Source organism: Pan paniscus, chromosome 12 (genome assembly GCF_029289425.2).
Source record: "Pan paniscus chromosome 12, NHGRI_mPanPan1-v2.0_pri, whole genome shotgun sequence".
Classification (NCBI taxonomy): Eukaryota; Metazoa; Chordata; class Mammalia; order Primates; family Hominidae; genus Pan; species Pan paniscus.
This window is the reverse complement of record NC_073261.2, coordinates 64,842,885-64,863,530: the sequence shown is the minus strand read 5'-3', so window position 1 is coordinate 64,863,530 and position 20,646 is coordinate 64,842,885. Positions and strand designations below refer to the sequence as shown.

General features: G+C 40.5%; 1 protein-coding gene across 4 annotated transcripts in view; it reads right to left on the bottom strand.

Annotated features, from left to right (window-relative positions):
* The window catches only part of XPO1 (exportin 1), a 60,706-nt gene extending 42,741 nt beyond the window's left edge, over nucleotides 1–17,965 (bottom strand). The window contains exons 1-5 of one of the 4 annotated variants that reach the window (XM_055108354.2): nucleotides 16,922–17,965; nucleotides 13,921–14,041; nucleotides 13,136–13,267; nucleotides 5,807–5,908; nucleotides 2,002–2,074 (exon numbers count right to left, since the gene is read on the bottom strand). In XM_055108354.2, coding sequence (XP_054964329.1) covers nucleotides 2,002–2,074; nucleotides 5,807–5,908; nucleotides 13,136–13,261 — 301 coding nt within the window. In that variant the 5' untranslated portion in view covers nucleotides 13,262–13,267; nucleotides 13,921–14,041; nucleotides 16,922–17,965. Of the gene's footprint in view, nucleotides 1–2,001; nucleotides 2,075–4,656; nucleotides 4,676–5,806; nucleotides 5,909–13,135; nucleotides 13,268–13,920; nucleotides 14,042–16,072; nucleotides 16,788–16,921 lie in introns of those variants that run through there. The other 3 variants (XM_034953220.3, XM_003830870.6, XM_055108355.1) reach the window with 3 other exon arrangements.
* Nucleotides 17,966–20,646: the final 2,681 nt, after the last annotated feature.

Genomic DNA, 20,646 nt, shown 5'->3' with positions numbered 1-20,646 from the left:
ACTCCAGCCTGAGGAACAGAGTGAGAATCTGTCTCAACAAAGAAGAAAGAAAGAAAGAAAAATTTTTTAAATTAATTTTGTCTGTAACAAATGTAACTACAGTGTTGATAAACTAGTATAATCATATCTATTTTCAACCTGGAAAACATCTTCCAGAACCATCAAATGTGATAAAAAACAGAGATGCAGATTTAAGAACAAAAGGAGGATTTAGAATTATACAACAGTAAAATGGGACAGAAGTAAATCACCTTTTGTTGGTACGGCAGACCATGGCCAAAATTAAATCTGGGGCTCGTAACACATGAGTAAAACAATAGTAGTAAAGAAACAAGGAATGACTACACTAAAGATCCCTGAAGAATAAAGTATGAAGGACCTACTTGGACCACATAGTCAAATTGTGCTTATTAATTTCTCAGTCCATCACAGAACATGATCTAAAATAGTTTCAAACCATAATAAAACATTTAAAGAAATGAGAACCTCTTTTAGGGCACATTATTTGCTCCTGCACTATCACTCTTAATCTATGATTTATGATGTATTAAAGATATTGCCACTGAATATACTTAATATTCTTTAAAAAAGACACTGGCATTAAAATCTCATCACATTCAACTCTAAATGTGCTCAAACTTTGTCAAGGTTTAAGTCAGATTAGCTAAGTAAATCCATGTCACTATTCTACCATAATGATGATAAGAGAATGCAGGTGAAGGACAATACTTAAAAGACAAATAATTAAAGAAATTAGACATATTTTAAATGAAAATACTACTAGAAGTATCATGTGCCCCATAATAAAGTCAAGAAAAAAATTTCTATTTTTCAGAGATAAATGAAATACAGTAGGTAAAAAGGCAGTGTATCATAACTGAAATTAGCTAAATCAAAGAATCCCAAGAAACTAATGTTGCCTCAGGTTTCTCAAAATATGACTACATTCCTCAAGGTAGCACAGACAGAAAAGTTAAATTACTCATTAACAGGTATCACTACACCTTCATTTTCTGATCTTTCTTCATTTCAGAAGCCAACCTCTTCCAAGGCATTCCCAGAACCACAAAAGGCAAAACAGCTTTGTGATCTTTAGTACTTGGCTTTTCCATTCCCGAGTTAACCTTACATATGGTTTTTTTTGTTGTTGTTGTTGTTGTTTTTTGAGACGGAGTTTCGCTCGTTGCCCAGGCTAGAGTACAGTGGCACAATGATGGCTCACTGCAGTCTCAACCTCTTGGCTCAAGGGATCCTCCTACCTCACCCCACTGATACCCCTGTCCCCCCCGCCACCTGCACCAAAATACCTGGCTAATTTTTAAATTTTTTGTAAACACAGGGTCTCGCTATGTTACCCAGGATGGTCTCAAACTTCTGGCCTTAAATGACCCTCCCACTTCAGCCTCACGAAGTCCTGGGATTACAGGCTTGAGCCACTGTGCCCGGCCCATATTTTATTTATATATATGTTTTTTTGGAGATGGGGTCTCACTCTTGTCACCCAGGCTGAAGTGCAGTGGCAGGATCATGGCTCACTGCAGTCTCGACCTTTTGAGCTCAAGCAATGCTCCCACATAGCTGCGACCACAGACATGCACCACCATACCCAGCTAATTTTTTAAATTTTTGTCCAGATGAGGTCTTGCTATGCTGCCTAGGCTGGTATAGAACTCCCAGACTCAAGCGATCTACTTGCCTCGGCCTCCTGAAGTGTTAGGATTACAGGCGTGAGCCACTGTGCCATAGCCCATATTTTTAACTAGAATATTTATCGTCAGAGTTTTCAACAGTCCAGTCTCCTCTTTCTCCCAAAAGATAACCTATAAGTGGCCTTCCTGTACCCACCAATACAAACAGATCTGTTTGCTTCATGATAAAAGCAATAAGCTCCATTAGAGCAAAATATACTAAAGATTCATTACATGCCCCCTCAAACAGTCAACTATAATAAAAATGCCAGGAAAAACAAAATTCTGAATTTATAATTCTTTATTTTCCTACCTTCGCACTGGTTCCTTGGAAGAATCTTCCACCTTGTTTTTATCACATTTTCCAAAATTTGTAGTCCATAATACTGAAAATTGGAGAATAGAAGCATGTGAATATATTGCTTATAGGACTGGCAACTCTCAGGATTCACAAATGGACAGACATTCACACATTTACATCTAAAGTTTCAAAAACATTATGCTACCAAGTTTAATTACACATATTAAACAAGTATCTATTCACCCATATACTGAGTTTTCATGCATTTTCCTCATTTTATTGTTTGCTACTCTATATAACGTCCTGCTGTTTATACATGCTCACACCAGGAGGAAGAACCAAATAAAAAGCCCTTTAGCAGCCAAATAGGCTTATCTGTCGAAGGAAAAGTAGCAGCCAGATATGAATTCACAGCATAAATGACTGCTCATAGGCTCACGTACTTTAACACGAACAGGCTCCTAAGAATTTAGCAGCTTGGATGCTATCAAGCTTCCTACCATCCTCTAGGAGTTATAAGCTTTTGGCCAAATATTAAAGTATTGTCACAGATACTTTCTATAGAAAGTGTTTACAAGCATCACTGGTGTGTTACTTAAGGAGCAGCAAGACAACCCATGGGTTTATTTTATATTTTAACCCCACCCTTATAGTTGCTATTTCTACTAATTTAAAGATAAACTTTTGTGCACAGTCAAAATAATCACAAACGCATGTTGCAATCTGTATCTACCTTTCAGGTATTTCTTCCTAAATACTGAAAGTTATAACTAAAAGTACAAAAAATTAAAAAACAGAGATACCACTTTCAAGCCATTTTGTCCCTCCTGCTGATTACTCACTCTAAATAGTCAACAATATTTATAATAATTTATAAAGCCCCAGGAGTTACTACCTGAATTACTATGACCAATTAGTGTGGATAGGCAGGAGGAAGAAAAGGGACAAAACCGTTGTGGTACATTTCAACTGAGAAAATTAGGGAAGAATCAGCTATAATACCTGAAAGGTAAGCTCATTCATATATAGACATATAACCTCAGATTGCAAGTTTTGGCTGAGAATAAGAGTTCATCTTTAAAATGGTTAGTCATTACACAATAAAATAGGAGCATTAGTATTTCAACCAAAGGGATCATGTGAATGCTCATTTTATCCAAAGCACAATATAGACTGTCCCAAACTACATTGTGCTCAAACAGTGAATGTTTTTGCTGTTTTCTTTCATTTTAACATTTCACACTCTTCAAGAAAATTTTGCCATTTCAACTAAAGTACTACATTTGCAGAACATTCCTTAAAAACTTTCAAAATAAAAACAAGGCCAAAGCAAAATTCTGAAATTACAAATTTGATGCTATTAAAATGTTTCATAATCAGCAGTAAATAGTGATGCTTTCTAACCTGTTCACTTTTAAAAACATATCTATTTATTATGTCTAGGTCTGAGAAATATGTAAAAAAAAGAGAGTTGTCCAAATGCCTGAAGTTCTTAATTAGCTTTTAAAAACATACTACCCTAAGCATTTTCTTTAATTTTATAGGCACAAAATCAGATTGTCAAGACTCAGTCAAAGCAATGCACTGCTTACAATGTATCCTCTTGCCAAAAATCAATTAAAAAGCCTTTAAAACACTAAGAAACAAAACCCACCATATAGTTACAAATAAAAATCTTAAAGATAACTTCATCTTATTTAACCAAACTTTTTTACATTTTTAATGGAAAGACACTGTCCTTTCTTTTTTATTTACTTCTTCCTATTTGATACTGTTACCTAAAATTACTATTTACTAACCTGTAGTTATTTTCTACAACTGTATAAAGGTAGCATAAGCTTGATGAAGATACAATTCATATTTCATCTTTCTGCCAAGGGGGTTGAAGCAGGGAGCCCAATAAAAGCTTTGCCCAGGTTAGGTCAAAGGAATACATCTGTTACTATAATATCCTAAAATCCAATCTCTCCCAGACATAAAGACTTTGCCTATGAAACTAAAACAAAAAAAATTTACATTCCTTTGAAAAAATGTTATTTGGGGCCAGGCAAAGTGGCCCTCGCCTGTAATCCCAACATTTTGGGGAGGCCAAGGCGGGAGGGCCAGGAGTTCAAGATCAGCCTGAGCAACACAGGGAGACCCCACTTCTATAAAAAAATGGGTAAGTTAGCGAGGCATGGTGACACGCACCTGTAGCCCTAGCTACTCAGAAAGTTGAGGCAGAAATGTCACTTAAGCCCAGGAGTTTGAGGTTACAGTGAGCTATAATCACACCACTGCACTCCAGACTGGGCAACAGAGGTCCTGTCTCTTCAAAGAATTTTTTTTCTTTTTTTTTTTAGTATTTTTGCACAAAAATCTGAAGTGACAGTCAAATCTGAAAGCCAATGATAAATCACTACAATCCAAACATTCTAAAGAATTATACTTTTGCCTTACATCTCCGAACCTGAGAAATCCACTGCTGAGTTATGAAGATGAGGGACAGATAACAGCAAAGACTAAATGAAAAAATAAATGCATGAAATGATCCCTATGGTAGAAATTTCTACTGAGCCCTTAGAAATACTTATTTTATGCATTGAATTCCCCTTTCCCCTCCCACCGCCCATGAAACAAAAACAATTGATGAACAGAATTCAGTTAAAGGGAATCAAAAGGGTAGACCTTGTGGAGGCCTGCCGTCAAAGCCTAGCTGTGTCAGTTGCACAGGAAGACACCCCTTTTCTTCCTATTACAAGCAATCAACATAATGGAACATTATGATTAATATCAGGTAGTGTTAACATCTTTAAAGAAAAAAAAATGATTGCATAAAAGCCAAATGTCATAGTGCATAAATTTAGCACCAAATCATTTGTAATTTATGTAAATTGAAGAATTCTTTACCTGTTGCTTTCTTTCTGTTCCTCTAATCATCTCATTTTTCACAAGACAAATTTGAGTTTTTAAAAATACTGTTGATAAATCAACTTAAACATTAGTAATGTCTGTCAGTATAAAAAGCAAAATTTACCAGGCAAGCAAACAGGCAAACACTGTTATGTTACTTAAGGTTAGCACTTTGAGGAAGTTCTGGACTGTATTTTTGACCTAAAATTTACAAGATGTCAAAACTAATTAATATTTTAAAACTGTTAATTAACAAAGTCGGGTTTCAGAAACAGATGTGAATATGGCTATCTTCTGTTTTAACACAATGTATATCAAGTGGAAACCTTTCGTGTATTAAACAGAATGCCATAGTATTTATTACTTTAAGGCAGTTTAAAGAGAAGCGTGAATCATCAAGCCTAAAACAGACAAAACACATTTTGATCAACCCTTCTGTTCAAACTTAAAAAAGGACCAGAATTATAACATTTTCCATTGTAAATAAAAACTGAGTGCTGTCCCATTAGAAGCCCAATGCCATGGAGTAGGGTTTTAAGCTGTCCACACAACTTGGTGTCAGAGGTGCCTGGCCTGTATTATATTGATTACTTGCCCAAAATAATTCCTTAATGTTATGTTTCATCTCTGAATAACATTCAGAATTTATGCTACTTAGACCTGTATACATATTCTAAAAAGAAAAAAACAAAATCAGACAACCAAAAAAGCCACCTTGCATACTAGTCCCATTACAAAACTTCATTCATAATTCTTAGGACTATTTGCAAGAATTAATTATATGCTTAAGACTAAATTTTGAAACAAATTAACAATATAAAATAATTTGAGATAACAAATGCTAATACTAAAAATGAGATACCTTCCTCAAAGTTTATGACTGGAAGAAAAGAAATAACAGATTTTAAAACCACCACTTGCTTACTTTCGTATTCATATTCTGAGAAAATTCCAAAATTGTGTCGACTCTTGTCCAAGCATCAGGATGCTCCTTTAAATGTGTCAGTACTTCTTGAGCCATTCTTTGCTAAAATATTATAAAAAAAAACAAAACTTAAGCTAACGTATTCTTTTGAATCATTCATTAAAATGAAAACTACTGAGCAAGGCACAAATTCTAATTGGACAGAGATTCTATTATTGATGTTCAGAAATATTCAAAAATTAGACCTTACAGAAATAGAAATAAAATTATATAAATATGACTCCCAATCTTTTTTTTGAGACAGAGTCTTGGCTCTATCACCCAGGCTGGACTGCAGTGGTGCGATCTCAGCACCCTGCAACCTCTGCCTCCTGGATTCAAGTGATTCTCCCGCCTCAGCCTCCTGAGTAGCTGGGATTATAGGCAGGTGCCACCACAGCCAGCTAATTTTTGTATTTTTAGTAGAGATGGGGTGTCACCATGTTGGCCAGGCTGGTCTTGAACTCCTGACCTCAGGTGATCCGCCTGCCTTGGCCTCCCAAAGTGCTGAGATTATAGGAGTGAGCCACCATGCCTAGCCAACTCCTAATCTTTAAAGGTGCAAATATTTTACTTATTTGAAACAGTAACATTTTTGGGAGTAAATCTGGTTTATTTTTTAGTCTCAAAACTGAACTGCATTTCAACCAAAGATCTATTCTGAAGCAAATAAGTTCTCAGCACTTAAATCAACCAAAAACAATATAAAAATTCTTATCTAGGCCACTTGCAGTGTTTCATGCCTGTAATCCCAATACTTTGGGAGACTGAGGCAGGAGGATCACTTGAGGCCAGGGGTTCAAGACCAGCTGGCCAGTCTAGGTGACAGGCAATGTAACGAGGCCATGACTCTCCAAAAAAAAAAAAAAAAAAAAGCTGCACATGGTGGCTTGCACCTATAGTCCTAACTACTCAGGAGACTGAGATGGGAGGATCACTTGAGCCCTGGAAATCAAGGTTGCATCGAGCTATGATGGTGCCACTACACTTCAGCCTGGGTGAAAGAGCAGAGACCCTGTCTCTAGAAAAACAAAAAAAAGCACATCTACTTAGGTAAGTTATGTAATGTAGCAGGACACTCTGCTTTACAAGAGTTACCAAGATCTCTCTAAATACAAAAATACATTTCATGGAAAGACTGCTGAAAACTAGGTCTAAGTAAAACCACAAATCCCAAATACTTACATACCATTTGAGCTCTTTAAAAAGGGCTCCTAACATTTATTGTAACCATCCTTTCTCCATTCTGAAATTTCACTAATTTCATATATAAAATCTTTGTTTTGGAAACTATTTCCGTTTTTATTTTCATATTTTTAACATGCAACCCAGAAATACTAATCTATGTAGTCATCATCTTGTGCTTGTATCAGATTTTCTTTTAGCATAAAATAACTAAAGTTTATGGAAGTCATCTTTGTGCCTTTCCCTAGTGCCATTTCCTTCCTTTATTCCTTTTTTCTCTTTTTTTTTTTTTTTTTTTAAAGTTGGAGTCTTGCTCTGTCACCCAGGCTGGAGTGCAATGGCAGGATCTCGACTCACTGCAACCTTCACCTCCCGGGTTCAAGCAATTCTCCTGCCTCAGCCTCCCAAGTAGCTGGGACTACAAGCACCTGCCACGCCTGGCTAATTTTTGTATTTTAAGTAGAGACAGGGTTTCACCGTATTGGCCAGGCTGGTCTTGAACTCCTGACCTCGTGACCCACCTGCCTCAGCCTCCCCAAAATGCTGGGATTACACCTTTGTTCCTTCTTTAAAAAGTAATGGCTTTCATCATGAACTTAGTGTGTCTTTTCCTGTCCACATTTTCATGGCATGTGTGTAAATTTCATGAATAGGGTTGTACGGCTACCAAATTTTACGTTAATAGTATACTTAAAAATCTTTTAGGCTGGGCACGGTGGCTTACGCCTGTAATCCTGGCACTATGGGAGGCCGAGGTGAGCAGATCACAAGGTCAGGAGTTCAAGACCATCCTGACCAATATGGCGAAACCCCATCTCTACTAAAAATACAAAAACTAGCCGGGAATGGTGGCGTGCACCTATAGTCCCAGCTACTCGGGAGGCTGAGGCAGGAGAATCGCTTGAATCCAGGAGCGGAGGTTGCAGTGAGCCAAGATTCCCCAACAATCAGGAAGATTGCCCCAGTGCACTCCAACCTGGGTTGACTGGGTGAGACTCCCTCTCAAAAAAAAAAAAAAAAAAAAATCTTTCCTGCAATTAGTTTTTCATTTGAGTTTTTAAGATCCAGCCATGTCGACATTTTATTTTTTTATATATATATAGTTTTTTCATTTCAATAAGTTTTTCATACATTAATATTTTTACCAACAGCTTTTAATTCTATTGACAAAAAGCAATGGCTTAATCTTTTTCACTTTTGTATCTTTAAAGGTTGTTTTATAACTCAATTAGATCCTTCCTATTTCTTTTACCTATTTCTATTAAAAGTTGTAAGCAAAAAGTTTGGACCAGGTGTGGTGGCTCATGTCTGTAATCCCAGGAGTTTAAGACCAGCCTGGGTAACAAAGAAAAAATTAATAATGAGCCAGGTGTGGTGGGACACGCACTTATGGTCCCAGCTACTCAGGAGGCTGAGGTGGGAAGATTGAGCCTGGGAAGTCAAGGCTGCAGTGAGCTGTGATCAAGCCATTGTGCTCCAGCCTGTGTGACAGAGCAAGAAAAAAGTTTGATGACTTTAAAATCTGTCAGTTATCTTTCTCTTATATTTTACTTTATCATGGGTTTAATTCTATGGTTATAAACAATAAAGCATCAAAAACAGGGTAGGAAGCACTCTCACCACCATTTCTGACAAAGATACCTTATAATCTTTAGCTTGGCTTTTATTCTAGTCTTTTTAAAACAATCGTATGCTCGGGTGGGCACCGTGGCTCACGCCTGTAATCCCAACACTTTGGGAGGCCAAGGTGGGTGGATCACGAGGTCAGAAGTTCAAGACCAGCCTGGCCAACATGGTGAAACCCCGTCTCTACTAAAAATTCAAAAATTAGCTGGGCATGGTGGGGCGTACTTGTAATCCCAGTTACTCAGGAGGCTGAGGCAGGAGAATTGCTTGAACCAGGACCCGGAAGGCGGAGGTTGCAGTGATTTGAGATCACACCACTGCACTCCAGCGTGGGCTACAGAGTGAAACTCTGTCTCATTACAAAAAAAAAAAAAAGAAAGAAATTATATGCTTATCCTGGCTTTGATGCTTTATTTTAATCATGACCTTTTCCTCAGGTAGGAAATACAATACCACATTCATGACTATCCCATACATCAATCAGGAAAACACACTGCTACACACTCAATAACTTATATGGTTGTACTCTACCCAGAAACCCACCAGAACCACTGTGGTTGCCTGAAAAGATCAGATGCCTGCTTCCATTGTGAGTCTGTGGTTACAAGAGTTAATGTGTATACTTTAAAATACAATCATACACATTTCTATTTGATTTCATTAAAGGACTGATGGGCATAATGTGTCATATGAGAAATGACAGAAGGCCGAAAGAATAATGATGTGACTTATCTAGGGCCAAAGCACATTTTAGCAGTGTTTTGGTCTTCTCCCTGAGAATATCTAGCTAGATAACCTTATCTAACTAGAGGAAAAGTTGTATCAAAGATCCTCACACAGTAAAAGTTACTTGGTCAAGTTACCATTTTGTCAGATGCTTTGAAGTGATAAGCATTCTACACAGAATCAAATACTTCCCACACTATCACCACCCACATCAATCGCTACATAAATAATATTCTTTCCTGTTAGTTGTAATTTTACTCTCTGATGCTACTTCTAGTATTTGCATTCTGATGTATTCTAATCCCACCATTCTTACATAATGTTCTTTATAAACTTAAAACCCCAGCAGGGGTTTAAAAAAAAAAGACACAAAAGCAAACTAAAGAGAGAGAAAACCTAGCATCTCCCTTGTACTACTAACTGAATGGTGAAAGCATTTTAGTTGCTAAGCAATAGAGTTCAAGATCTTTAACAGAACACAATATTGGAGAAAACATCCAACTCTTCCCGCATCTTTTTTCTAGCTGTCTACTTGGCTAAAAATAGAAAAATGCTTACAACAGAGGGTAGAGGGTAGTCCTAATGTTACACTGCTAAATATCCTACTATACTAACCATGTATGCAGAAGTTCTGTCTACAGATTAAAAGTCACCCTTGTAAATAATTTCTTCCCCTCCCCCAAGTTACACATTCCTTTAAAAAAAAAAGCTACCTACAGCTTTTTTTCCCAGTTGACTTTAAAAGCTTAATTAGCATAATAAATTTTTCTTGTCATTAGTGCATATTTTATGAGTAGCAAAAAAAAAAATTTTTTTAATTTTAAGCAATGAGTATCACATATGCTAAATCATTTTCATTATACTGCTAAATGTACCCTTTAAGCTGAGTGCCTTCTACCTATCAAGCACTGTAATAGGTGCTTTTAAACCTCATAACTAACCCTCCAATCTCTTGTAGGACAGGTCATATTTGTACATGGGACTTTAGTAATGACTAGAGAGAGCTTCCAAGAATCAAATTAAGACATCTAACACTAAAAATCATGTTTTCCACTATAGCAGCTCGCTACTACTACTACTCCTTTTCCTTTGAAATAAGACCCCCAAAGAGGTGGTAAACGAAAAGTAGACTGAACTAACGACATAGGACTTTTAGAGACCAAAAGGACTCCTTAACCAGCTTTAAGCTCTAAATCTTGTTTCTTCATTTATAATACAAAATAAGTTTGCTAGTTATTTCTACGCAACTGATTTTGTCACATGATCTATTAACTACTGCAGACAAAATCCTTCTACTTTGGGAAAGTTAACCTATTGTCCTTATAAACAAAAAAATTTAGAAACACTTTTCTTAATCTACTTTTTATTAACAAGTCAATTTTAAAGCAAACCACTAAATTTCTTAATACTATGGAACATTATTAAAAGCAGTATTGCTGTAATATATTCTCAATTACAAAAATTGCCACTAATTCTGTTACAAGCCATGAAGAACACTGCTCTATGTTGGTTTATTTATCATACCTTTAGATGTAGTGAACTAGCTTAGTGCGAAGATTAAACAGTATTAGTAGCTGAATCTATGCGGAAAAAATTAAATGCCCTTTTTCCCAATGGCTACAGACCTGTGCTTCCAATATTACATTCAGAGTTGAACCCAACCTTACTTTCATAGCTTCCTCCAAAAGCAGCTGCTTTCTATGCATCCATGCTAGAAGAAATGAAGCTTAAAGCTTCATGTTGAATGTATAGCATGAGTAACAACTAAATGACAGGGATAATAAATACGGATGGTTAATTTTTTCAAGAATGCTTTGGGAGATAATATACTGATCAAAACGCCCTAAAAGTATAAACCTGGGCTAACAAGCTTACAGAATCACTGCAAGAGTAATTTTTTCTACTTTTAGCGTTTCCATGGACCTTTTTCAAGTTTCTACTATAGTAAAAGCAGTACTGTTGCATTTCATAAGGGAATGGAAACATTTATACATGATGCTTTTTGGACTACTATAAAATATAGTACTGTATCCACCTTATATGTTTTCAGAAAGTGTAATGGCACTCAGGTTTAGGTTTTTTTATTTTATTTTATTTATTTATTTTAATTTTTGAGACGCAGTCTCACGCTGTTGCCCAGGCTGGAGTGCAGTGGCGCAACCTCGGCTCACTGCAAGCTCCGCCTCCCGGGTTCACGCCATTCTCCTGCCTCAGCCTCCTGAGTAGCTGGGACTACAGGCGCCCGCCACCACGTCTGGCTAATTTTTTGTGTTTTTAGTAGAGACGGGGTTTCACTGTGTGTTAGCCAGGATGGTCTCGATCTCCTGACCTCGTCATCCGCCGGCGTCGGCCTCTCAAAGTGCTGGGATTACAGGCGTGAGCCAACGCGCCCGGCCGGCACTCGGTTTCTTAATTATGCAAATATAAATATCTTGACAATATAAGTAACTTCCCATCTACTAGCTGAACATTTATCTAACCAGAAATCTACTGTTCTGGCAACAAAACTACCTTAAAAGATTTCTGGCCAGGCGCGGTGGCTCATGCCTGTCATCTCCACACTTTGGGAGGCCAAGGCAGGCGGATCACGAGGTCAGGAGATGGAGACCATCCTGGCCAATATGATGAAACCCATCTCTACTAAAATACAAAAAATTAGCTGGGCATGGTGGCGCGTCTGTAGTCCCAGCTACTCGGGAGGCTAAGGCAGGTGAATTGCTTGAAAACCTGGGAGGCGGAGGTTGCAGTGAGCCGAGATTGTGCCACTGCACTCAGGCCTGGTGACAGAGCAAGACTCCATCTCAAAAAAAAAAAAAAAAAAGATTTCTGACCCAACTGCAAAACTTTTTACTCATTCACAAACATGTTTGGGCCAGCACGCGGTGGCTCATGCCTGTAATCCCAGCACTTTGGGAGGCCGAGTCGGGTGGATCACCTGAGGTCAGGAGTTCCAAGACCAGCCTGGCCAACACGGTGAAACCCCACCTCTACTAAAAATACAAAAATTAGCCAGGCATGGTGGCGTGTGCCTGTAATCCCAGCTACCAGGGAGGGTGAGGCAAGACAATCGCTTGAACCCAGGAGGCAGGGGTTGCAGTGAGCTGAGATAGTGCCACTGCACTCCTGCCTGGACCACAGAGCGAGACTGTCTCAAAAAAAAGTTTGGCCCCACAGGTAAAAAATCAAGTTTTTTTTCTTGTGACATATACAATTTAAAATTGTACACACATTTCTGTTTCACCTTTTAGTTGGGTTCAAAAAAACCAAAAACCTTAAACTGATCAAAATTTGGTTTATGTTTAAGATAATTCCCTACATTAACAGTACCACTTTGAAAAGTGCACAAAATTCAACTAACATAAAAATACTTGGTATTCCTGTTTTTATTTAAACAAACATATCTGTGAAGTACTTCTGTAAATGTTTTAAAAGTAGAAGAATCGTATTAGTGCCAAACATATTAAGTATATATAAAAGTACAGAGAACCTTTAATACCTACAAAGTATTTAATAACATTTGGCTCTTAAGGACAAAACAAGTATAAGAATAATATTCCAAAACAACCCACTCTAACCATGTCAAACATGCAATTTCTTTCTCCAAAACAATTTTCATTATGGTTAATACAGAATTCCAAATTAATGCAAACTATGGAATATCTTTTTTAAAGGTGATAATTTAAAATTTTATTCTAAACCCAACAACTCTGTTACACTGTCACAATGTTATAAAGTTTTGGTTGGCTACTTTACCTGGGCTCCTTCTCCATGGTATAAGCAATTCACCACATTATCTAATAAGTTGATATCCAGTTTTTGGCTGAAATCAAGCAGCTGACGAGCTGCATGGTCTGCTAACATTGTCATAATTGCTGGCATAGATTACTGAAAATAAAGAAAAAAATTGAAGCTGCCTATCAAGTTTTGGTATTATCAAAAACTTCCTACAAGTTATTTTACTTCAACCATGTTATTACAAATATTTTAATGAATACTTTAGAGACTTTAATTACAAAAAACTGAGATAGTAAAAGCAAGTAACAAAAGCTGAAATTACTTAGCTATTTGATAATTACATAAATTATTATGGTCCATTCAACTTTTCTAGTGTTTAGTTTATACACCAGGAAGACTTTCCTATTCTACTAACATTTATAAAGTACGCTAACCTATTATTTAAACGCATCCACTATTAGGATTTTATGGTCCTAAAACGTGATACAGTTCAGTATCTTGATGTCAAAACTTTTTAAGCAAGTAGGATTAAGTTCAAGTGAATGTGATTTTCTTTTCTTCCCAAGTAGGGTCTTCTGAATAACTCACTAAAAGCTCACTTCACATTATCTTAACTTTATAAAAATAATGCTATAAAGACAGAATGGGCCGAGCGTGGTGGCTCACACATGTAATCCCAGCACTTTGGGAGGCCGAGGTGGGCGAATCACTTGAGGTCAGGAGTTCCAGACCAGCCTGGCCAACATGGCAAAACCCCGTCTCTACTAAAAATACAAAAATCAGCCAGGCATGGAGGCGGGCACCTGTAATCCCAGCTACTTGGGAAGCTGAGGCAGGAGAACTGCTTGAACCCAGGAGACGGAGTTTGCAGTAAGCCGAGATGCGCCACCACACTCTAGCCTGGGCAAGAGAATGAGACTCCATCTCAAAAACAAACAAACAAAGACAGAATGATGTTAAAAATTAAAATGTGGATATACAGTAATTCCTATTGTCTACAGCAATGGTTAGCAGGAACCACAAGTCTAACATATCTTGGTATAAATGCCCTTAGCCTCTACAGAAATAACTTAAGCTTCTACACTCAAACCATTCAAATTGTTTCAACCCTCAATGAATTGGGGGATTGAAATTACAGCTACAAACATATTTACTGAATATATGATCTAGGAAAAAAAAACTTTATGGGCAATATGCCTAACAAGATTTTTTAAATTCCAGGTATTCATTGGCAAGGTAAAAGCTGTAAAAGCTTGCCCATTCCCAAATAAAAAAGAATTCTAACAGAAAAATGAGCTACTTAGCCTAAATATGTACTGGTTAAAACCTACTAGTTCATATGCAATGCTATCCTTTTAAGAGGATTCTACTCTAAGATGCTGGCACACATCCACTTTTTTGTTGCCCAGAATTATAAAATATATCTTTCCTCTGTTTTTCTTCAAAGCCAATGCCACTCAAACCTAACTGGTTAAATCAGTAGTCCTTAACCTTTTTTGGGGTCTAAGATGCCTGAGACTCTTGAGGAACCAACAGCTCTAACCCAGTTTTTAAAAACTCACGATTTTGTATACAATTATAGAGGATTCAGGACATCCTGAAAGCCATCCATGGCACTCCCAGTTTAGTGTATTTAGAACTAACAAGGTCAGATCTCCACTTCTTCCCATTTTAGGAACTTTCGTGGACCAGAAAATGAGTAGCTAATTTCTTTACATTATATTTAGACAAACTAGCTTGGCAGGGCGGAAAAAAAGTCATTAATTCCTGGCTATTTTATAACAGCTTAAAAATGTCCATAACAAAAATGGCAGCAAATTCAATTTTAATGCAAATGTCTTATTTAAATATAAAGTCTGTTACAACAGATTAGAACTCCAAAAGATGAGTCACCTATGATTGATATGATGTAAAAATAATGTAAAACTCAAGAAATTAGGAGTTCAAGAATTGGTCCATTATTGACAAAACTGATGAGACTTCAAAACGTTTCGTAGTAGGCATTAAACAAACGTTTTTAAACAGCAGAATACTTGTTACACACCACAAAAAAACCTTAAGATCGAAATACTGAGAGGAAATATATATTCCACAAATGAATGTGTAAACTCTCCTCCACCTTCAAGTACCATAAAATTTAAAAGATCAGAACAATCTTATTTGAGGCTTAAAAGCAATGTCCACAAAGCACCAAGATCCATGTATCAAAAGTTTTCAAATATTTCGGTTAAATATTGAACAAACTTTTCACCTATTTACTACCATAGTTGAATGCCAAAACAAAAAAGGATTAAGAAAATGACTCTTACAAGTTTCACTTTCAAATACACTGTTCTTATAAAATTCTCCGAACTAGACTGATGTGACAAACGAGATTTAGAATAGAAGGATTTAAACACAGTAGTTTGCCATCCTTAGAACTAGCGGCTATCTTCGAAATCACCTACCTATTCCTGAACTGTACATAGTACAGAAATGGCGGCTTTGTGGTCAATGCCAAGCACATTTAGTCCCCCAAATCAAACCGCTTCCAAAACATTCTTTCCACTAACAGCAGTGTCCCACACTTAAGATATACAATCAGACAGCAAACAAGCCATAGTGGGAGAGGTGTAACCACGAACGCTCATTCCCATTGGGCTCTTCAATCCTAAAATCCACTCACTGGATAACATACACTAGGGATTATCCAGCTTAATGGATAATGTGACTCTACAAGTGACCCCCAATGCCAATTCCTAAACAAAACCCAGAAAATCATAACCGTTGCTTAATAACTTCACACTTGGTGAAAAACAAGTCGCTACAAGGCGAAAGACTGCTCCTTAGGTTGTGTGGGCAATCGCCCGCTTCATTCAGGAAAAACACACCTCATTAGGGCCCGCCCTCCCCTCGCTTCCCACCCGAACCGATTTGCAGCCCTTCTAACTATAGCACACAGGAGCACGCACTCACCCCGCCCTTACTCGGAGGAGGCATTTAGACCAGGCGCCTTAAGTTCACCGCCCCTTTCTCTATGCAGCATGGCCTCGGCGTGATCAGAGGAGGTCCGGGCTGAGCCAGTACTGAATGCTTCCTCTACTACACCACTTCCTCCCACCCAACCCAAACTCACAGACATCGGAATGAAGGAGAATCAGGGCATCCTCCACTGTACAAGGCCAACAGTAAATGGTTTAACCAACTTATCACACTCAAACCCCTGAAAAGGAACTACAAGACGGAATCCCATGTGCAGGCCCCTGAAAAATTGATCTTTCCTACTTCACATGCCACTCTGCAAAACCGGAGAGCTTTCGAGTTTCCTTGCTGGAGGAACAGGGAGTCGGCAGCCCCTCCCTCCCCCATCCCAAGCTCTCCACCGAGGGGGCCACGTGATGCAGGCGGACGTTTCAATGCTGCTGCACTAAATATTTCTGGAAACTTCCACTCCTAATAATTTACAGAGATGTTCCTGAAATCACCCCAACTTCTCCCCAGCCCCAGGGGCTGGGGAACCCCTTCCACCCCGCGCGGGGCCCCGCTTCACTATCACGCTCCTCGCCTTCCTCCACCGCCACCCGCACACGCGAATGACCCAGCAAGCGCTCCCCTCCCGAGGCCGCCTCCCCGCCTCCATCCCCCAGCGGCAAAAGCGGCTCCATTCAATCGCAGGCTCCGCTGTGGGCCCGCCGCGCCCCCGGCCCGCCCGCCGCCTCCCGGGCTCGCTTCCCGCGGCCGCCGCCGCGCCCCACGCCGGCCTCCTCCCGCCCGCCCGGCCGCGCCGCCGCCCGACCCTCGGCCCCGAAGACACAGTCGACTTACCCAGAGATTGAACCAACTGCTCCTTCCTTCCTTGTTGGGGGATTAGGGCGAGGGAAGGTGGGGAGGGGGGGAGAGGGGACGAATCAAGGTGGGTTTCACAGTTTTCCCACCTCAAAAAAGGAAATTAAAAAAACGGACAGGAAAAGGGCAAAAAGAGCTCAATAATATTTACTATTTCAGGGACGCTTCCCCCAACACACACACACACACACACACACCCGCCCCCCCCAAAAAAGGGGAATTAATCTGGGGAATAAATGCTCCCGCCCGGCTGGGGAGTGAGGGAAGGGGGAGGGAACGGGGTCAAGTCCCAAAGATTCAGCCCCAGGGGGACCCTCCAGCCACAGGCAGCAGCAGAAGCGGCAGGAGTAGGGGGTGTAGAGTCCACACGGCCGGGGAGACGCTCTGCTGCCAGTTGCAGTCCGACTCCCCCCTACCAAAACACGGCTCCCTCTCTCACGCGGCTCCGGCGCTGGCGCCCCCCCCCCACAAGGCTCGCCTAAACTTTCCCCCCTTCTCTTGTTCCTCAGCGACTGGTGGTTCCCCCCTCCCCCTCTGGGTGGTTGCACGGACTGCAGCAGCAAAGACTGGAACAGGCACCGCCGCCGGGGCTGTAGCTACTGTTGCTCTTGCTGATGCTGTAGCTCCCGCTGCTCCTGCCGCGGCCGCTGCAGCCGCTTCTCCCCCTCCTCCTAGTGCCTCAAACTCGGAACCGGTTGAAACCGGTTCAGACTGGGAGATTCCATCTCGGTTGAGTTTTCAGCCCATGGCGCCGCGGAGCGTTTGGAACCTGGGCCTCCGCCCCCAGCCCGCCCTCCTATTGGTCAGTTCCAGCTACAGCCGCGCCATGAGCCTATCTCTCATTGGCCCGAGCGCCAGTCAATCCCACCTCACGGCTCCACACGAGCCCGCCGCTTCGGCCCCCCACCTCTTTTCAGCAGCGATTTGCCCGCAGAGTGGGGGAGGGGAAGTGGGGAGGGTCGAAAGGCAAGAGGAGAGGGGTGGAGGAGGAGGAGGTGGGACGAAGAGCCGGGATGAGTAGAAAAGAGAGCGAAGGAAAGCCGCGTGGAGGATTCGTTCGAACGAGCTGTCAATCAAGCGCAGCCCGCCCTCGAGCTCTCGACTTCCCTTCCCCCTGCGGCCCTCTCCCTCCCGGTGCCTAGTTCGCAGGCCCGGCCTTTCTCGCCCGCTCATTGGCTGGGCCTCTTCGGTGACGGAGAGGGTGGGGCGCAGCTCGTGAGCTGGTGGCGGCGCGAGTTTGATCGGGGCGCGCGCGGCAGCGTTCTCTTTGCTTCCCCCGGACTCGGCCGGCCCGCCCCCACCGGCTCCCGCCAACCTGCGGGGGCCTGAGCCCGCGGGAATCAGGATCCGCCCTTCGGATGGGGGCTGCGTTCGGAAAAGGGAGGGCACACCCAGTTTTGAACTCTGGGAGGGGTGGAGAAAAGAGGGAAAAGAACGCTTCCGAGGCCAATTTTAGGCCCCAGACCTCTCTAATCCATTTTAGAGGCCTGGTTTTGGGGCCAGGTAGCTGAGAGAGGGGTTGGGGTGAGGCGCAGGGCGTGCATTCTTGGCGCCTCGTGATCTTCTCAGGGTGTCGGAAAAGATATCGAAATACTTCTTGGGAAAGTCTCCTTAAAATTTCAACTCTGTCTCTCCAGGCTGGAATTTGGCTGCTTCAACAAGCAACCTTTCCTGAAAACCAAAACATTGTAATCCCAAGTGATTGGTTTGACAGCGCATGTTTTGGCTGGCTGAGCTTGCATGCCAACTGCGTCCCACCTGGTGCCCTTGATCTGCAACACTCAGATTTTCCTTTTACCCTAGCCGCACTTCACGTACTAAATCATCATCAAATAGTATTTTCTGTGAAAGTCACATGCACGTTGCCTTTCACGTGGTTGCCTCTCGTTTGTTCCCAAGCGTCCTCCAAATCAGCTTTACAGATTGTTCTTTGCTTAAGAGCAAATAGCCCACCAAAATTTACTAGGCCCTTTGTGCCACCAAGAGGTAGATAAATGATTTATTGAATTAATAACAATTTTCTTTAGCAAATGTTCATCCACGATGGACTATGGCTAACCTCAAAGCACCACTTATTCTAACTCCCCCTCCAATAAAGAAAAACGCAACAACTCAATGTTTAGATGTACCAGAATTATTTTGGATGATTTTCAGACCTAAGTTTTTATTCATTACATAAATGAATAATATCAAGCCATTTTATATACATATATACATACATATATAATGTACTATGTATGATATATGATGTGCAGTGGGCCCTCTGTATCCTGGGTTCCCCATCCTCAGTTTCAACCAGCCCTGGGTGGAAAACATTAAAAAACAACAACAACAATAAAAATAATACAAAATAAAACGCAATGCAGTATATTTACATAGCATTTACATTGTATAAGGCATTATAAGCAATGTAGAGATGATTTAAAGTTTACATCGTATAAGGTATTATAAGCAATCTAGAGATGAAAGTGTAACGGGAAGTTTACAAATACAGTATATGCAAATACAGTAAATCCTCACTTAACATGGTCATGGAGAGGATCTTGGAAACTGCGACTTTAAACACAAGGATAGGCCAGGCATGGTGGTTCATGCCTTTAATCCCAGCACTTTGGGAGGCCAAGGCGGGCAGATCACTTGAGGTCAGGAGTTCGAGACCAGCCTGGCCACATGGTGAAACCCCTTTCTACTGAAGATACAAAAATTAACCTGGCGTGGTTGTGGGCACTTGTAATCCCAGCTACTCGGGAGGCTAAGGGGGGAGAATGGCTGGAACTCGGGAGGCTAAGGGGGGAGAATGGCTGGAACCCGGGAGGCAGAGGCTGCAGTGAGCGGAGATCACACTACTGCAGTCCAGCCTGGGCAACAGAACGGGACTCGTTCTCAAAACAAACAAACAACAATTAAAAAAACCTACAAGGACATATAACAAAATCAATTTTACCATAGGCCTGTAATCCCAGCATTTTGGGAGGCAAAGGTGGGAGGATCACTTGAGCCCAGAAGTTCAAGACCAGCCTGGGCAACATGGCAAAACCTGGTCTCTACCAAAAATACAATAATTAGCTGGGCATGGTGGCATGCGCCTGTAGTCCCAACTACTCGGGAGGCTGAGGTGAAAGGATCACTTGAGCCTGAGAGGTTGAAGCTGCATGAGCTGTGAAGATGCCATCATGCGACTGTACACTCCAGCCTGGGTGACAGAGTGAGACACTGTCTCAAAAAAAATTACCAATCTAACTCTGACAAAAGTGTGATTGTGTATGATGCTAAAACAGGGTGAGAGAGAAAGGATTTTTTTTTTTTTTTTTTTTTTTGGAAAAAGTATCTCACTGTGTCTCTCCCAGGCTGAAAGGATCCTCCCTGACTCAGCCATCTGAGCAGCTGGAACTGTAGATGCATGCCACCATGCCTAGATAGTTTTTTGTAAATAAATATATATATATAAAATATATATTATACATTATAAATATATACATATATGTAATACATATATATGTAAATATATACATATAAATGTAAATATGTGTGTGTGTGTGTATATATATATATATATATATTTTTTTTTTTTTTTTGTAGAAAGGGGTTTTGCCATGTTACCCAGGCTGATCTCAAACTCCTGTAGGCGAGCGATCCTCCTGCCTCAGCCTCCCAAAGTGCTGGGATTATAGGCCTGAGCCACCTTTCCCAGTCAGGATACTCAT